Source organism: Schistocerca gregaria, unplaced genomic scaffold, assembly GCF_023897955.1.
Source record: "Schistocerca gregaria isolate iqSchGreg1 unplaced genomic scaffold, iqSchGreg1.2 ptg000008l, whole genome shotgun sequence".
Lineage (NCBI taxonomy): Eukaryota > Metazoa > Arthropoda > Insecta > Orthoptera > Acrididae > Schistocerca > Schistocerca gregaria.
The window spans coordinates 1,503,036-1,515,630 of NW_026061700.1; the positions used below are offsets into that span (position 1 = coordinate 1,503,036).

At 39.5% G+C, this 12,595-nt stretch overlaps 1 protein-coding gene across 1 annotated transcript in view; it reads left to right on the plus strand.

The window, feature by feature from the left end:
* LOC126301101 (chaplin-A-like) overlaps positions 1–12,595 on the plus strand; it is a 119,700-nt gene that overhangs the window by 14,007 nt on the left and 93,098 nt on the right. The window contains exon 5 of the mRNA XM_049991691.1: positions 7,447–7,483. Within this exon, the coding sequence (XP_049847648.1) occupies positions 7,447–7,483 (37 nt within the window). The remainder of the gene's footprint in view (positions 1–7,446; positions 7,484–12,595) is intronic.

Sequence of the window (12,595 nt, forward strand, 5' to 3'; positions counted from 1 at the left end):
TATATCAACATTAATTTGTAATTTCCAACCTTCTGCTGTGTTTTGTGGTCTTAATATTTTCGTTGTAACTCTCCTTTGTAATACTACTAATTTATCTAAATTGCAGTATATTGCTAGGCATTCACTTGAATATAATCATTGTGACTTCATTACTGTTGTTGTAATGCCTTATCTTTGCAATTTTTGTGAGGCACTTTTTATTCCATAGTTACTTAGTGATGATCTATGCTCTCCCCAATGTATTCAAATTTTTTTGTACTGCATAATTTTGTAAATCACATTCTTGTGTTATCTCCCCTACATATTTTAATTTTTCTTACCCTCTCTATTTGGACATCTCTTTTCAGGGATTTCTAGCTTTCTTACCATTTGTTAAATTGTTCTTGTCCTATATAAGTCTTTAAGCCAGTTCTACTGCCTATTTCTTACAGAAATTTGTGTTGTAGTAGATGCCACATTTTTATCTATAGTTTTTCTGTCAAGTTAATGAAAAGCCTTCTTGTTATCCACAAGATAACTACAGTGTCCTTTGAATTAAGTAACTGATGATGAATTATTGTCTTGGGATTAAATATTTGTTATGACCATGATCATCCCTTCCTAAAACAACCTTGATATTCACCTAAATGGTCATCTAGTGTTGTTGTTATTCTGCTTAATACAATTTTGGAAAATACCTAGATGCTACTGACAGTAAATAGATTACTATGTAGTTGTTTACATCCTGTTTATTATCTTCCGTGTGCAGTGGATGTATCAAGGCAAATCTCCATTCTCTGGAATTTTTTTTTCTTTTTTCCAGGTTTCATCAAAGAGTAAATCTAGCTCATTTGCTTTATTTGGCAAAGACCACTTCAAAAGTTCAGCTGTAATAGAATCTTCTCCACAAGCTGTGTTATTTTTGAGGGTGTTAAGTAATTCTTCAGATTCTTACATAGCTGGTGGTAAAACTTCAGAATTTTCATTAATATCTCATAATTCAGATGTATGACTTTGTTCAGAACAGTTCAGAAGCTGATAATGATATCTTGCCATTATATCATAATTTCCAGTATTGCTCAACCCAGTTTGGCCGTTTCCATTTTAGAAACACATTTGCAATTTGGTATCCATGTCATTTGTTTTTCAAAGTTTGTTAAAAATCATGGGAACGATTATTACAAAGTTTTGTCTATGTGCAAAAGTTTCTCATTTTCAAATGCTCATTGGTATTTCTGATTAATCTGGCTATTTTCTTTCTTTGTTGTTTAAATTGATCATAATCTTGAATTTTCTTTGAGCTTTTTCATGTTTCTTGCCTTTCAGGCCTCTCTGCTATGGTTTGTTTGCATATTTCATTCCCCCATATTTTCCTTTAATTTTCTATGGATTGAAATATTTTTTGTGCAGCATTATTGATCACTGTGGATATCTTTTTGCCAGGGGCCATGTTTAGTCAGTTTAATTTCATGCTAATAGCTTTTAACAGATTCTTTTGGTGTAGCGAGTCTGTCTGCATTATATTTTAGTGACCTTTGTGTCTCTCTTCATTCTTTATTATGTAGGAGTTGGACTTCAAGTTCACCATTCATTACTACTTTCAAATTCATAATTTCCATTGTACTTCTTTGTGGAATAAGCACAAGATCTACAGTTTTTTCCAGACATTGTGTTTTGAGATACCCATTTGGAGCTACCCTTGGGAGCTTTGTAAGGTAGGATGACATTAGTTTCAAATGATTGGCATCAATTGTGTTGGTTTTTCTGTAAGATGAGTAATGCCCTACTTCATTCATCAATTTATCTTCTTTTTCTTTATTTTCATTACTGTCATGATTTTGGCATCAAGCCCTTACCAAGTACATAAAAATATGTGTCCGACAGGTAACAAACCTGTTTTCATTGATCCACAGAATAGACAATACAGTCATTACATTTGCTGTTTCTCTGAACATGTTAACAAATCACTGTGAAGTTTGAGGTCAGTTAAGTTCCAACATTACAGTAATTACAAGAAAAGTATCTTCCTTTGTCTTTTGGAAAATGCTCATTTGGCTGAGGAGGACCACTAGCAGTTAGTATTATTTTCTTATTACTTTGTTACATTTTCTGGAAATTCTAAAAGCTCTTGAATTTGTATGCATGGTTCATCATTTACAGACCTTCATCAAGGTAGTGTGGCACACTTGGCAGAAGTTCCAAAGCTTAACCCCCTCCTCTTGTCCAGACCACGTACTTAAAGTGATGATGCAGTCTATTGCAGTGTCACAAATATAGTATGAAACATTGTGAATTTTACATAAGCATATCTTAGCACCTACTTGAAAATATCTAATGGGGAAGCCTTGTCAGTGTTTAATTCTGTGCTTCCAGGAGTCCTGCAGAGTTTTTAACATTTTATGCATAATATTTTGATGACATATTGAGCAGGCCCTTTCAGGTGCTGCATGTCTGGAGTTACATGAACTCAGTGCTAGGTATCCAACCCGACAAAGAAGCCTTTGTTATTGATAGTGGTACATGACCAACAACAAAGTTTGATTGCTCATATCCACTATGCCCTTTCATGTACTACTCCGATATTCCATGACATGCAACTATTGTGTGTTTATCTCAGCACTAGTGAATTTGGTTGGCAGTGAGAGCTTAATAAATTCAACACTGCACTCCAAGCCTTGTTAAATGGAAATGACTGTTTATGTTTATTAGATTTTCTGACATATTTATTTCAACACTCCTTAACCCTTGGCGGTTGTGCTGATTTTTGTAACGCGAGCAAGCTTGTGGCGTACTTTATACACATGTAAAGGGTGGCTGTCTTGTAACTGAGGTAAACACTTATGAGAAAAATGACAGTTTAATCTTAATTTAACCAAGCAATGATAAAATAAACCCCTGCTATATTGGCTGAGTCACTTTTTAACTAAACAATAACAAAATAATCTTGATTGTGTAACTCTGTTGCCGCTTAAGAGTGTTGTTGCACAATTATGACCTACTCAGTGTATCAAACATCACAGTTGCATCAGATCCCAGCCAGACATATATTCAAGTACTATTTATCTCATAGGCAATTGCCTCATTAAGGGGTTGTGCTGCTATCTCAGACTCTGGGTCTTCTCTTTCACAGGTTGTAATTTTTTCTCACCTGGTTCACTGTGTATTTTATGATACTGCTGCTCACTTGGACGTGTAACAACACAGCTTTCCAATGTGTTAGCTAAAGCAATAATGAAGAAAGAGAAGTGGACTCCCAAATGTAAAATAACAATCAAGTGATACAATAGAATGTTATTTGCAGTTGGTGCACTTTATACGTAGGTGCACCCACTAGAGCTTTAATGACTTTGTTCAAGCTATCTGAAGTGTCCAACATGAAAATGGTCTCACCACATTTCATTTCATGATTATATTCAGAGCAGACTTTGGTGACATTTGATTTACTTCTTTGTTTCACTTGGTTGTGTTGCTGGTGCTCTATCTAGTTCATCTTTGATGTTACAAAGGAGACTTCTTATCCTAGCTGAAAAGAAAAAAATACACAGGATGTTGTGTATCCATAGGAGTCTCCCAATCTTCTCATATATTGGGTCAACATAAGCTAAAAAAGTAGTTTTTGGATTCTCTTACACTCTCACTCTCAATTTCTTATTCAGCTGTTGTTGAATTTCACTGCAACACCCATTCAATTTGATCATGTGGCTACTCATTCTTTGTAACACTTTTCTTATGTGATGTAATTCTTTGGTGAGGATCTCTTTGTCTGAAAGTGTTAGACATCTGTGGACTAGACTGAAACACTAAATTTGTTTGCAATAATATTGTGAAAAGGATAGTTGCTACTCACCGTGTAGCCAAGATTCTGAGTCACAGATAGACACAACAAAGTTAGTCTTTGGATTAGAGCTTTCACCTAACAAGGCCTCTGTTAAAAAAAAAGCTGTGGGCACCCCGTGGCACCATCCTATGCCTACCTATTCGTGGGGCATCCAGAGGAGTCTTTCCTAAACACCTAGACCCTCAAACTGATCACCTGGTTCAGATTCCTTAATGACATCTTTGTGCTCTGGATTGAGGGTGAAGACACCCTATCTACATTCTTCCAGAACCACAGCACCTTCTCTCTCATTTGCTTCATGTGATCCTACTCTACCCAACTAGCCACCTTCCTCAATGTGACCTCCACCTGAAATATGACTTCATCAGTATGTCTGTCCATATCAAACCTACCAACCACTAGGAGTTCCTCCTCATAGGCACCTGCCACTCATTCCATACCAAGAAACCCCTTCCACAGAGCCTTAAAATATAAAGGGTGTCATTCATGTCTTTACAGACAGTAATTACCCTTCCAACATTGTGGCATTTATTTCCAGTCACCACCCACCTCACAAAGTCTGACTGTTCAGCCACAGAGGAGCATTCACTTGTGACTTGGTACCACCCAGAACTGAAGCAAGTGAACTACATTCTCCAGCAGGGTTCTCACTACCTTTCATTGTGTCCTGAAATGTGAAATTTCCTACCCACTATGCTTCCCACAACCCCCACAATGCTATTACAGTGCCCTAGTCCATCCCTACACAATATCTGCTTCCAACTCCCTTGCTTCATGTCTCATGCCCTTGTAATAGATCTAGAGGCAGGGCTTGGCCACACATCCTCCCATCACCACCACCTACTGAAGTCCAGTCATGAACGTAGCCTATCCCATTAAAGGTAGGCAACCTGGGAAACCAGTCATGTGATCCACAAGCTAGGCTGTAACCACTGTACTGCGTTCTACAAGGAGGTGATAAACAACAAGTTGCCTGTCTGCATGAATGGCCACTAATAAACTGTGACCAAGAAATGATTGTACCACCCTGTTGCTGAGCACACCACCAAATACAATGTTGTGACCCATATCCCAGCCCCAGGTCAACAGGTAAGGTTTGCACATAAATTCTAGGACAGGCAAGGCCCAAGGAGGGGTGATTGCCTCAGCTGCTACCTTCCCAAATTACAGATTGGTCCGTCCGTCCATCTGTCTGTCAAGTGTTCAGGAGGTGTGACTTGAGTTGTGAACAATCACACAAGGCAGATGCGCTCCCCACTGAGAGGGGCGCCTGTTGAAGTAGTGTGCCATTGTCCTCATCATATCATCATCATCATCATTCATGACAGTCTCCAGACTGGACTGTGTAAAAAAATTGGACTGTGTAAAAATTGGGACTTTGCATGGACACTGCTTATATTGTAGTTCAGTGCCCCGAAAACCAGTCATCATCATCAGAGGCATTCTTAGAGAAAACACACACTCTTTTTTCTCACTTTTATTAGAGTGGTGTTTCTGTCAAAGGCCGTGGCCTATTCTCTATCACAAGACATTATAAATTTCATGACTTTAGCTACAGGTACTTTAAGAATATAATCTGAGTGAAGCCCATATGCAAAAAGTGCAGAAATTTCATTTCTCTCACACTCAATTCCATAATTTGCATAAGTGTTGCCCGAAATATCTTAGTCAGACAATACATTCAGAACCCACTGCACTGCTATGAGTATAATCATTGCAACCACGATTGTAGGTCGTGTCTACACCCAGCCAACTGTGTAGCCTGTCTGCCTTCTCCTCTCTGCTGCATCAGTTTCAATAGTGACCGTGTCACCTCTTCTGCTTGTTCTCTGCTCTGGACTCTGAGGACAGACAGAAGGAGAGTGACAACAACTCTGTACAGGAGTATAATCCAGCCTCTGTGCCCTTTAGCAGTGATCCTTTGAAAGCTGCCACTCCATAGCTGCTGAGGTGACACCCCTCCATTTCTTCCCCCTCTTCCCTTCCCTAATCATGACACTCTTCCAATGGAATGTTTGTGGCCTTCGATCCAAAAAGAGGACTTCCGTCTGCTCTAGGAATCGCAACCTCTGCTTGTTCTGTGCCTGCACAAAACAAAACTGCGTCCTAATGACTGCTTCGAGTTCTCGCATTTCTTTCTAGTCAGCTTTGAGATCCACACCCATCCCCCAAACACTTCTTATACATAATGTAGTAGACAGATTTTGCTAATTGAGAATGATGATCATAGTCTCCCTGACACACAGCTTCAAGCTATTCCAGTGTTCATTTTACTTCCGTACCTGAACGTATCCATTTGTGCTGTTTAAATCCCGCAGTCATTCAGTGTCATGGGCAGAGTTCATCCAGCTTATTAGGCATCTTCTTCACCCTGTCCTGCTGCTCATTGACTGTAATGCACACCATCCCCTTTTAGGCTCTCCACTAACCTTTCATAGATGCCGTCTTGGCTGACATCCTCAATTACCTTAACCTCATTTGCCTTACCATGGGAGCACCCACATTCCTTCCAGACTCTGTGCACTCCTACCTCCATCTATAGCTCTCTGGCACTGCCCAGTTTGCCCATCATCTCTAATGTTCCATTGTCTCTGATAAGTATTCAAGCAACCATTTCCCATTTGCTGGCTACATTCTGACTCCTACCCCACCCTCGAGAACACCCAAATGGCAGCTTTTTAAGGATGACTGGAGATTTACTGCTCCCTGGCACCCTTCAAGAAACATCATTTCCCCATCTGTGATGACCAGGTAGAATATCTTACAAATGTTATCCTTACCACCACAGTGTTACATTCTCACACAATTTTAGTGTGGTGTATTGTGGTCTCTTGGTGGACTGAGGTATGTCACGTGCCAACTCGCACAAAGAGATATGCTCTTCACTTTTTAACCATCATTCTGCAAAGGCAAACTATCTTCATTATAAACAGTTCCATACTAAGTGTTGTCACATCTTATCAGGATAGAAAAAAACTTACTGTATTTCGTTTGCTAGGTGTTTCAACAATTCCACCTAGTTTTCTGTTGTGTGGGCCAACCTCAGTTGGATCTCTGGGACTGAGAACCATTCTCCAATTTCTGGCCTGACAGACGTAGATGAAGTCAAAATGGACCTTATTTTGATCACTGTTTCTATAATTTGTGATTTTAAAATGGTGCATCATTCATTTCCCCTTCCATGATCCTTTGGACTACTCCACCAGGTAATAGTTGAGGGGAGTTCATTCCACCAAACTGTGCTGTCCTACTGTTTTGGCCACTGGCAGTATCCTTGTTAACTTGAATTTTTTGGGCACCTTTGTCCTGCTCTCTGTCGGAAGCTGTGTCGCAGATGTCAGCTGTAGCGAATTCAGACTGTTAAGCTCATTTAAAATTCAAATATTTTGTGCTTCTTCACTTAGATAATTATGCATTTTTAATAATTCTCACTTCAATAACATTTCATAACTATCAACTTGTCACTGTACATGATTCCTAATCTCCATCATTATTTTAGTTTACCAACCTATTAACACCGAGGTGAGTATGTGTAGTGAGGTGACATACCACTGCCATGTTTCAAGGTGTCTGACTTACACTTAAATTAAGTTGATGTAAAGTTATTCAGCTTTTTTAATTTCTTGCAGGGGCCACAAGAGGTACACCTAGAGGAACAGTCAGCAGGTGAGATTTTTCGCTTATGACAGTAGCTTAATTATACGTTAAAGTTGCCACTTTAATATTTTCTTATGTGGTACATTTTTTTCATCTTTTTCTTTGAAACTAATTCTTCATTGGTGGTATGCTAAAGTATTTCAGTCAAATAGTTGTTCAAAATTGTGTACATGAACTTGACACTGGACATTAATTATGTAGTACATAATTCACACTGAAAATTTTCATTGTCATCATAACTATGAAAGATTGGTTACAAATGTGCAATAGCAATTAAATGTTTATTGTCATAGATTGTGAGGGAAATATGATCAAAGAGGAAGAAGACAAATATTTAAGCTGCAAATTGACATTTCAAAATAAGTCATTGTAAAGGTCAGCAAAAATTACTAATTGTAGTTGTGTTTAGACCACAGTCCACTTATTCCATAGTTATGGCACATATTAAAATCAGCATCTTCAGATAAATATATATTTAAGTATACAACTATCACTCAGCGTAGTTGAGTTTCTTAAAGAGGAAAATATGCCAATGTTAATGGGGACTGGAACAAGTTAACCACATTCTTAGCAAGTGACCTGGAATCTCATCATGCTGTGAAATGGAGAATATTGTCTGTGTAATCCTTCTTTTCTCCCAAAGCGGTATTTATCGCTTGACGGACATATGAAATAGCCTGGCCCATCTGGGTGCCACAGTTAATTTGCATCCTTTGCCTGCCGAGAGCATACTAGACTACCTAATGACAACAAGTCACTCAGTACAAGGTGCCTGACTTGTTGGTAGCTCCACAACAGGTGTACAGCATCCTCGAGACCCATCTCCAGTCCTCTCACCACTCCCATACCAGCTTCACCAACTTAAACATATGGGATTTCCCATTAACTTGTTCTTAAGTTCCACAATCCTCCTCCCTCAGTAGTTGGTAGCCCCTACATCTACATCTAGATCCATACTCCGCAAGCCACCTGACTGTGTGTGGCGGAGAGTACCCTGAATACCTCTAGAGGTTCTCCCTTCTATTCCAGTCTTGTATTGTTCGTGGAAAGTAGGACTGTTGGTATGCTTCTTTGTGGACTCAAATCTCTCTTTTATCCTCATGGTCTCTTCACGAGATACACATAGGAGGGAGCAATATACTGCTTCACTCTTTGGTGAAGGTATGTTCTCAAAACTTTAACAAAAGCCCATACCGAGCTACTGAGCATCTCTCCTGCAGAGTCTTCCACTGGAGTTTATCTATCATCCCCGTAATGCTTTTGCGATTACTAAATTATCCTGTAACGAAGCGCGCTGCTCTCCATTGGATCTTCTCTATCTCTTCTATCAACCCTATCTGGTACGGATCCCACACTGCTGAGCAGTATTCAAGCAGTGGGCGAATAAGCATACTGTAACCTACTTCCTTTGTTTTCGTGTTGCATTTCCTTAGGATTCTTCCAATGAATCTGTCTGGCATCTGCTTTACCAACGATCAACTTTATATGATCATTCCATTTTAAATCACTCCTAATGCATACTCCCAGATAATTTGTGGAATTAACTCCTTCCAGTTGCTGACCTGCTATTTTGTAGCTAAATGATATGGGATCTATTTTTCTATATATTCGCAGCACATTACGCTTGTCTACATTGAGATTCAATTGCCATTTCCTGCACCATGTGTCAATACGCTGCAGATGCTCCTGCATTTCAGTACAATTTTCCATTGCTACAACCTCTCGATATACCACAGCATCATCCACAAAAAGCCTCAGTGAACTTCCGATGTCATCCACAAGGTCATTCATGTATATTTTAAATAGCAACGGTCCTGTGACACTCCCCTGCGGCACACCTGAAATCACTCTTACTTCGGAAGACTTCTCTCCATTGAGAATGACACGCTGCGTTCTGTTATCTAGGAACTCCTCAATCCAATCACATAATTGGTCTGATAGTCCATATGCTCTTACTTTGTTCATTAAACGACTGTGAGGAACTGTGTCAAACGCCTTGGGGAAGTCAAGAAACACGGCATCTACCTGTGAACCAGTGTCTGTGGCCCTCTGAGTCTCATGGACGAATAGCGCGAGCTGGGTTTCACACGACCGTCTTTTTCGAATCCCATGCTGATTCCTACAGAGTAGATTTCTAGTCTCCAGAAAAGACATTATACTCGAACATAATACGTGTTCCAAAATTCTACAACTGATCAACGTTAGAGATATAGGTCTATAGTTCCGCACATCTGTTAGATGCCCCTTCTTGAAAACAGGGATGACCTGTGCCCTTTTCCAATCCTTTGGAATGCTACCTTCTTCTAGAGACCTACGGTACACCACTGCAAGAAAGGGGCCAAGTTCCTTCGCGTACTCTGTGTAAAATCAAACTGCTATCCCAGCTGGTCCAGCGGCCTTTACTCTTTTGAGCGATTTTAATTGTTTCTGTGTCCCTCTGTCATCTATTTCGATATCTACCAATTTGTCATCTATGCGACAATCTAGAGAAGGAAGTACACTGCAGTCTTCCTCTGTGAAACAGATTTGGAAGAAGCCATTTAGTATTTCGGCCTTTAGTCTGTCATCATCTGTTTCAGTACAGTTTTGGTCACAGAGTGTCTGGACATTTTGTTTTGATCCACCTACCGCTTTGACGTAAGACCAAAATTTCTTAGAATTTTCTGCCAAGTCAGTACATAGAACTTTACTTTCGAATTCACTGAACGCCTCTCGCATAGCCCTCCTCACACCACATTTCGCTTTGTGTAATTTTTGTTTGTCTGCAAAGCTTTGGCTATGTTTATGTTTGCTGTGAAGTTCCCTTTGCTTCTGCAGCATTTTTCTAATTCAGTTGTTGTACCACGGTGACTCATTTCCATCTCTTGCCGTCTTGCTTGGCACATACTCATCTCATGCTGCCCTTTTGCATGCATAACTCTATCCCTGTCCCTGTGCCTCCTATATTATACCCTCTGTCATCCCATCCCCTCACTGACATTCTCACTCTGTCCACCACAACTCCTCATGCAGTTAGCCTGCTGGTTTAAGACAATTTATTTGATTGGCAGAGGGATTGACTGTGGCAAATGTTATTCCATACTTAGCCTTTTACTGTTTGTTTCCAGATTAACCCTTTCATGACCAATGGATCATCTTAGCCCAATAAATAAAGCTGTAGTGTTTACTATAAGCTCAAAAAACGCATATTATACATAATGGAGACTTAAGTCATCAAATAACGTAATCTGCTGCACTGTTCACTACCATATTCCAGTGTAGGGGTAACTTTCTCAATCCACAACTTTAGAATTCATTTAGTTTTGTAGCAAAGAACACACAGAGCCATGTTCAAACTGTATTTTCACTCCAAAAGGGAGTACGTGAAGATCGTCGAACAGAGAGCAGAAAAGATGAAACTGGAGTGTGCAATATCAGATGGAAAAAGGTGGGTGCAGAAAGGCATCTGCAAGATGTCTGTTTTGCAAGGAACTCATAGTACACCACATGGCCACTGTTTGACCAGATGCATAACATTATCTTATGTGGATGCAAATAAGTCTTTCTATGTGGCATTGCTGATTGTTTGGACTAAAGAATACCTTTCTATTCTTTCCCTTAGATTAACATAAAGAAAAATTTTCTAGTCAGCAGTAATGAAACAGGATAGGAATGATCAGTGGCGTTCACATACTAATTGAGGACAAGCAAGAGGATAATGCACATAAGGCCAACCAGTAATTTTTCTGACTTGGCTTGTGGTACTCATAAACTTCATTGTTGAACGTTCTCCATTGCATTCAAATGCTACACAATGGTGGAATGGACATGAGGGAACAAACGTGGGGAATTTTTTAGAACAAATTTCCATAAATTGACTTTAGAGTGTGCTTTTATTTTTCACAATAATGGCTTTATCTTTATAGCCATTCTTCAATGCATGTTGAAATGTTAATATGTCTGTCATGCTGTGTTGTTCTGTTATTGGAAAAAGGTATTTCTATCTTTATAGGCTAATTTGTGGTTTTCAACTGTGCACAATGACAGCCATTTTACATATCCTCCTCATGTACTCATATCCTGCAGTAGAACACATCATAAGACCAATAATACAATTTTTCTATGACTCACAGACATGAGCTTGAGAATGGGTATACAGCTGAAATCATGACTGTGTAAAACAAATGAACTATTAATAGTCAAATGATGGAAATTTCTTTAAAAAGAAAGGTAAGGAGATATTGGTGGGCAGTGGGACAGTGGTAGTAAAAGAGGAGGAAAGATATGTGAAAGAAAAGTGGGTGGAAAAGAGATAGGAGCCAGTGTAGACAAAAAGACTTGTGGACGCCATACATCAGTCTTGTTGTGTACTTGAAAACACAGGTGTGGGGGAGTGACAATTTTGGCCTGAGGTTTTACACTCTTGAATATAAGGGAAAAAAACCAAATTGGATACCCCAGAACTATTTTTGAGCTGTTAAGGAGTTGTGGAGACAGTGGGAGTAAAGGCAAATGCAAACAGTGTGATTGAGAGAGGTGACATTGGCAGTGGGATATACTGTAAATAGGTGGGGAAAAAATGAGACAGTGGGAGAAGAAAGAGAGAGTGGCAGAGAGCCATATACATACACAGGGACAGTGAGATGGAGATGCTGAGTATGAAGGTTTCACTGCAGAGAGAGACCAGGTAAATGATTTTAGATTCTTGTGTGTTAAATACAGTGGGAATATGTTCACATACAAAGATTTTGGGTGAGGAAGGCAAAATGTAGACTGGGGCAGCTGTTTCCCCACTCTAATGCAAGTATTTTGAAGAGGAATGTGTTCATCTTTCACGTGCCTTAACAGCAGCATTTTGCCGGTGGTTTGCCCTATGGTACTATTTGTTGCATGAGATACTGATGTACAGAGTAGAGCAAATTAATAGTTGTCTGTGGTGCAGTACATTGAATCAGAGAATGTGGTAGTCTAAAAAAGTGTATTGTCTAGCCACTGTTGACAGTACTACCTTTGGTTGCATGTTGCATGCAGTGTTATCCTGTATTGTGGAACATGTGGACACTGAAGTTCATAATCTTCTCATTGGATAGAGGACAGCGATGTAAGCATTACTAATCAATACTACATTGCCTCCTAATACTT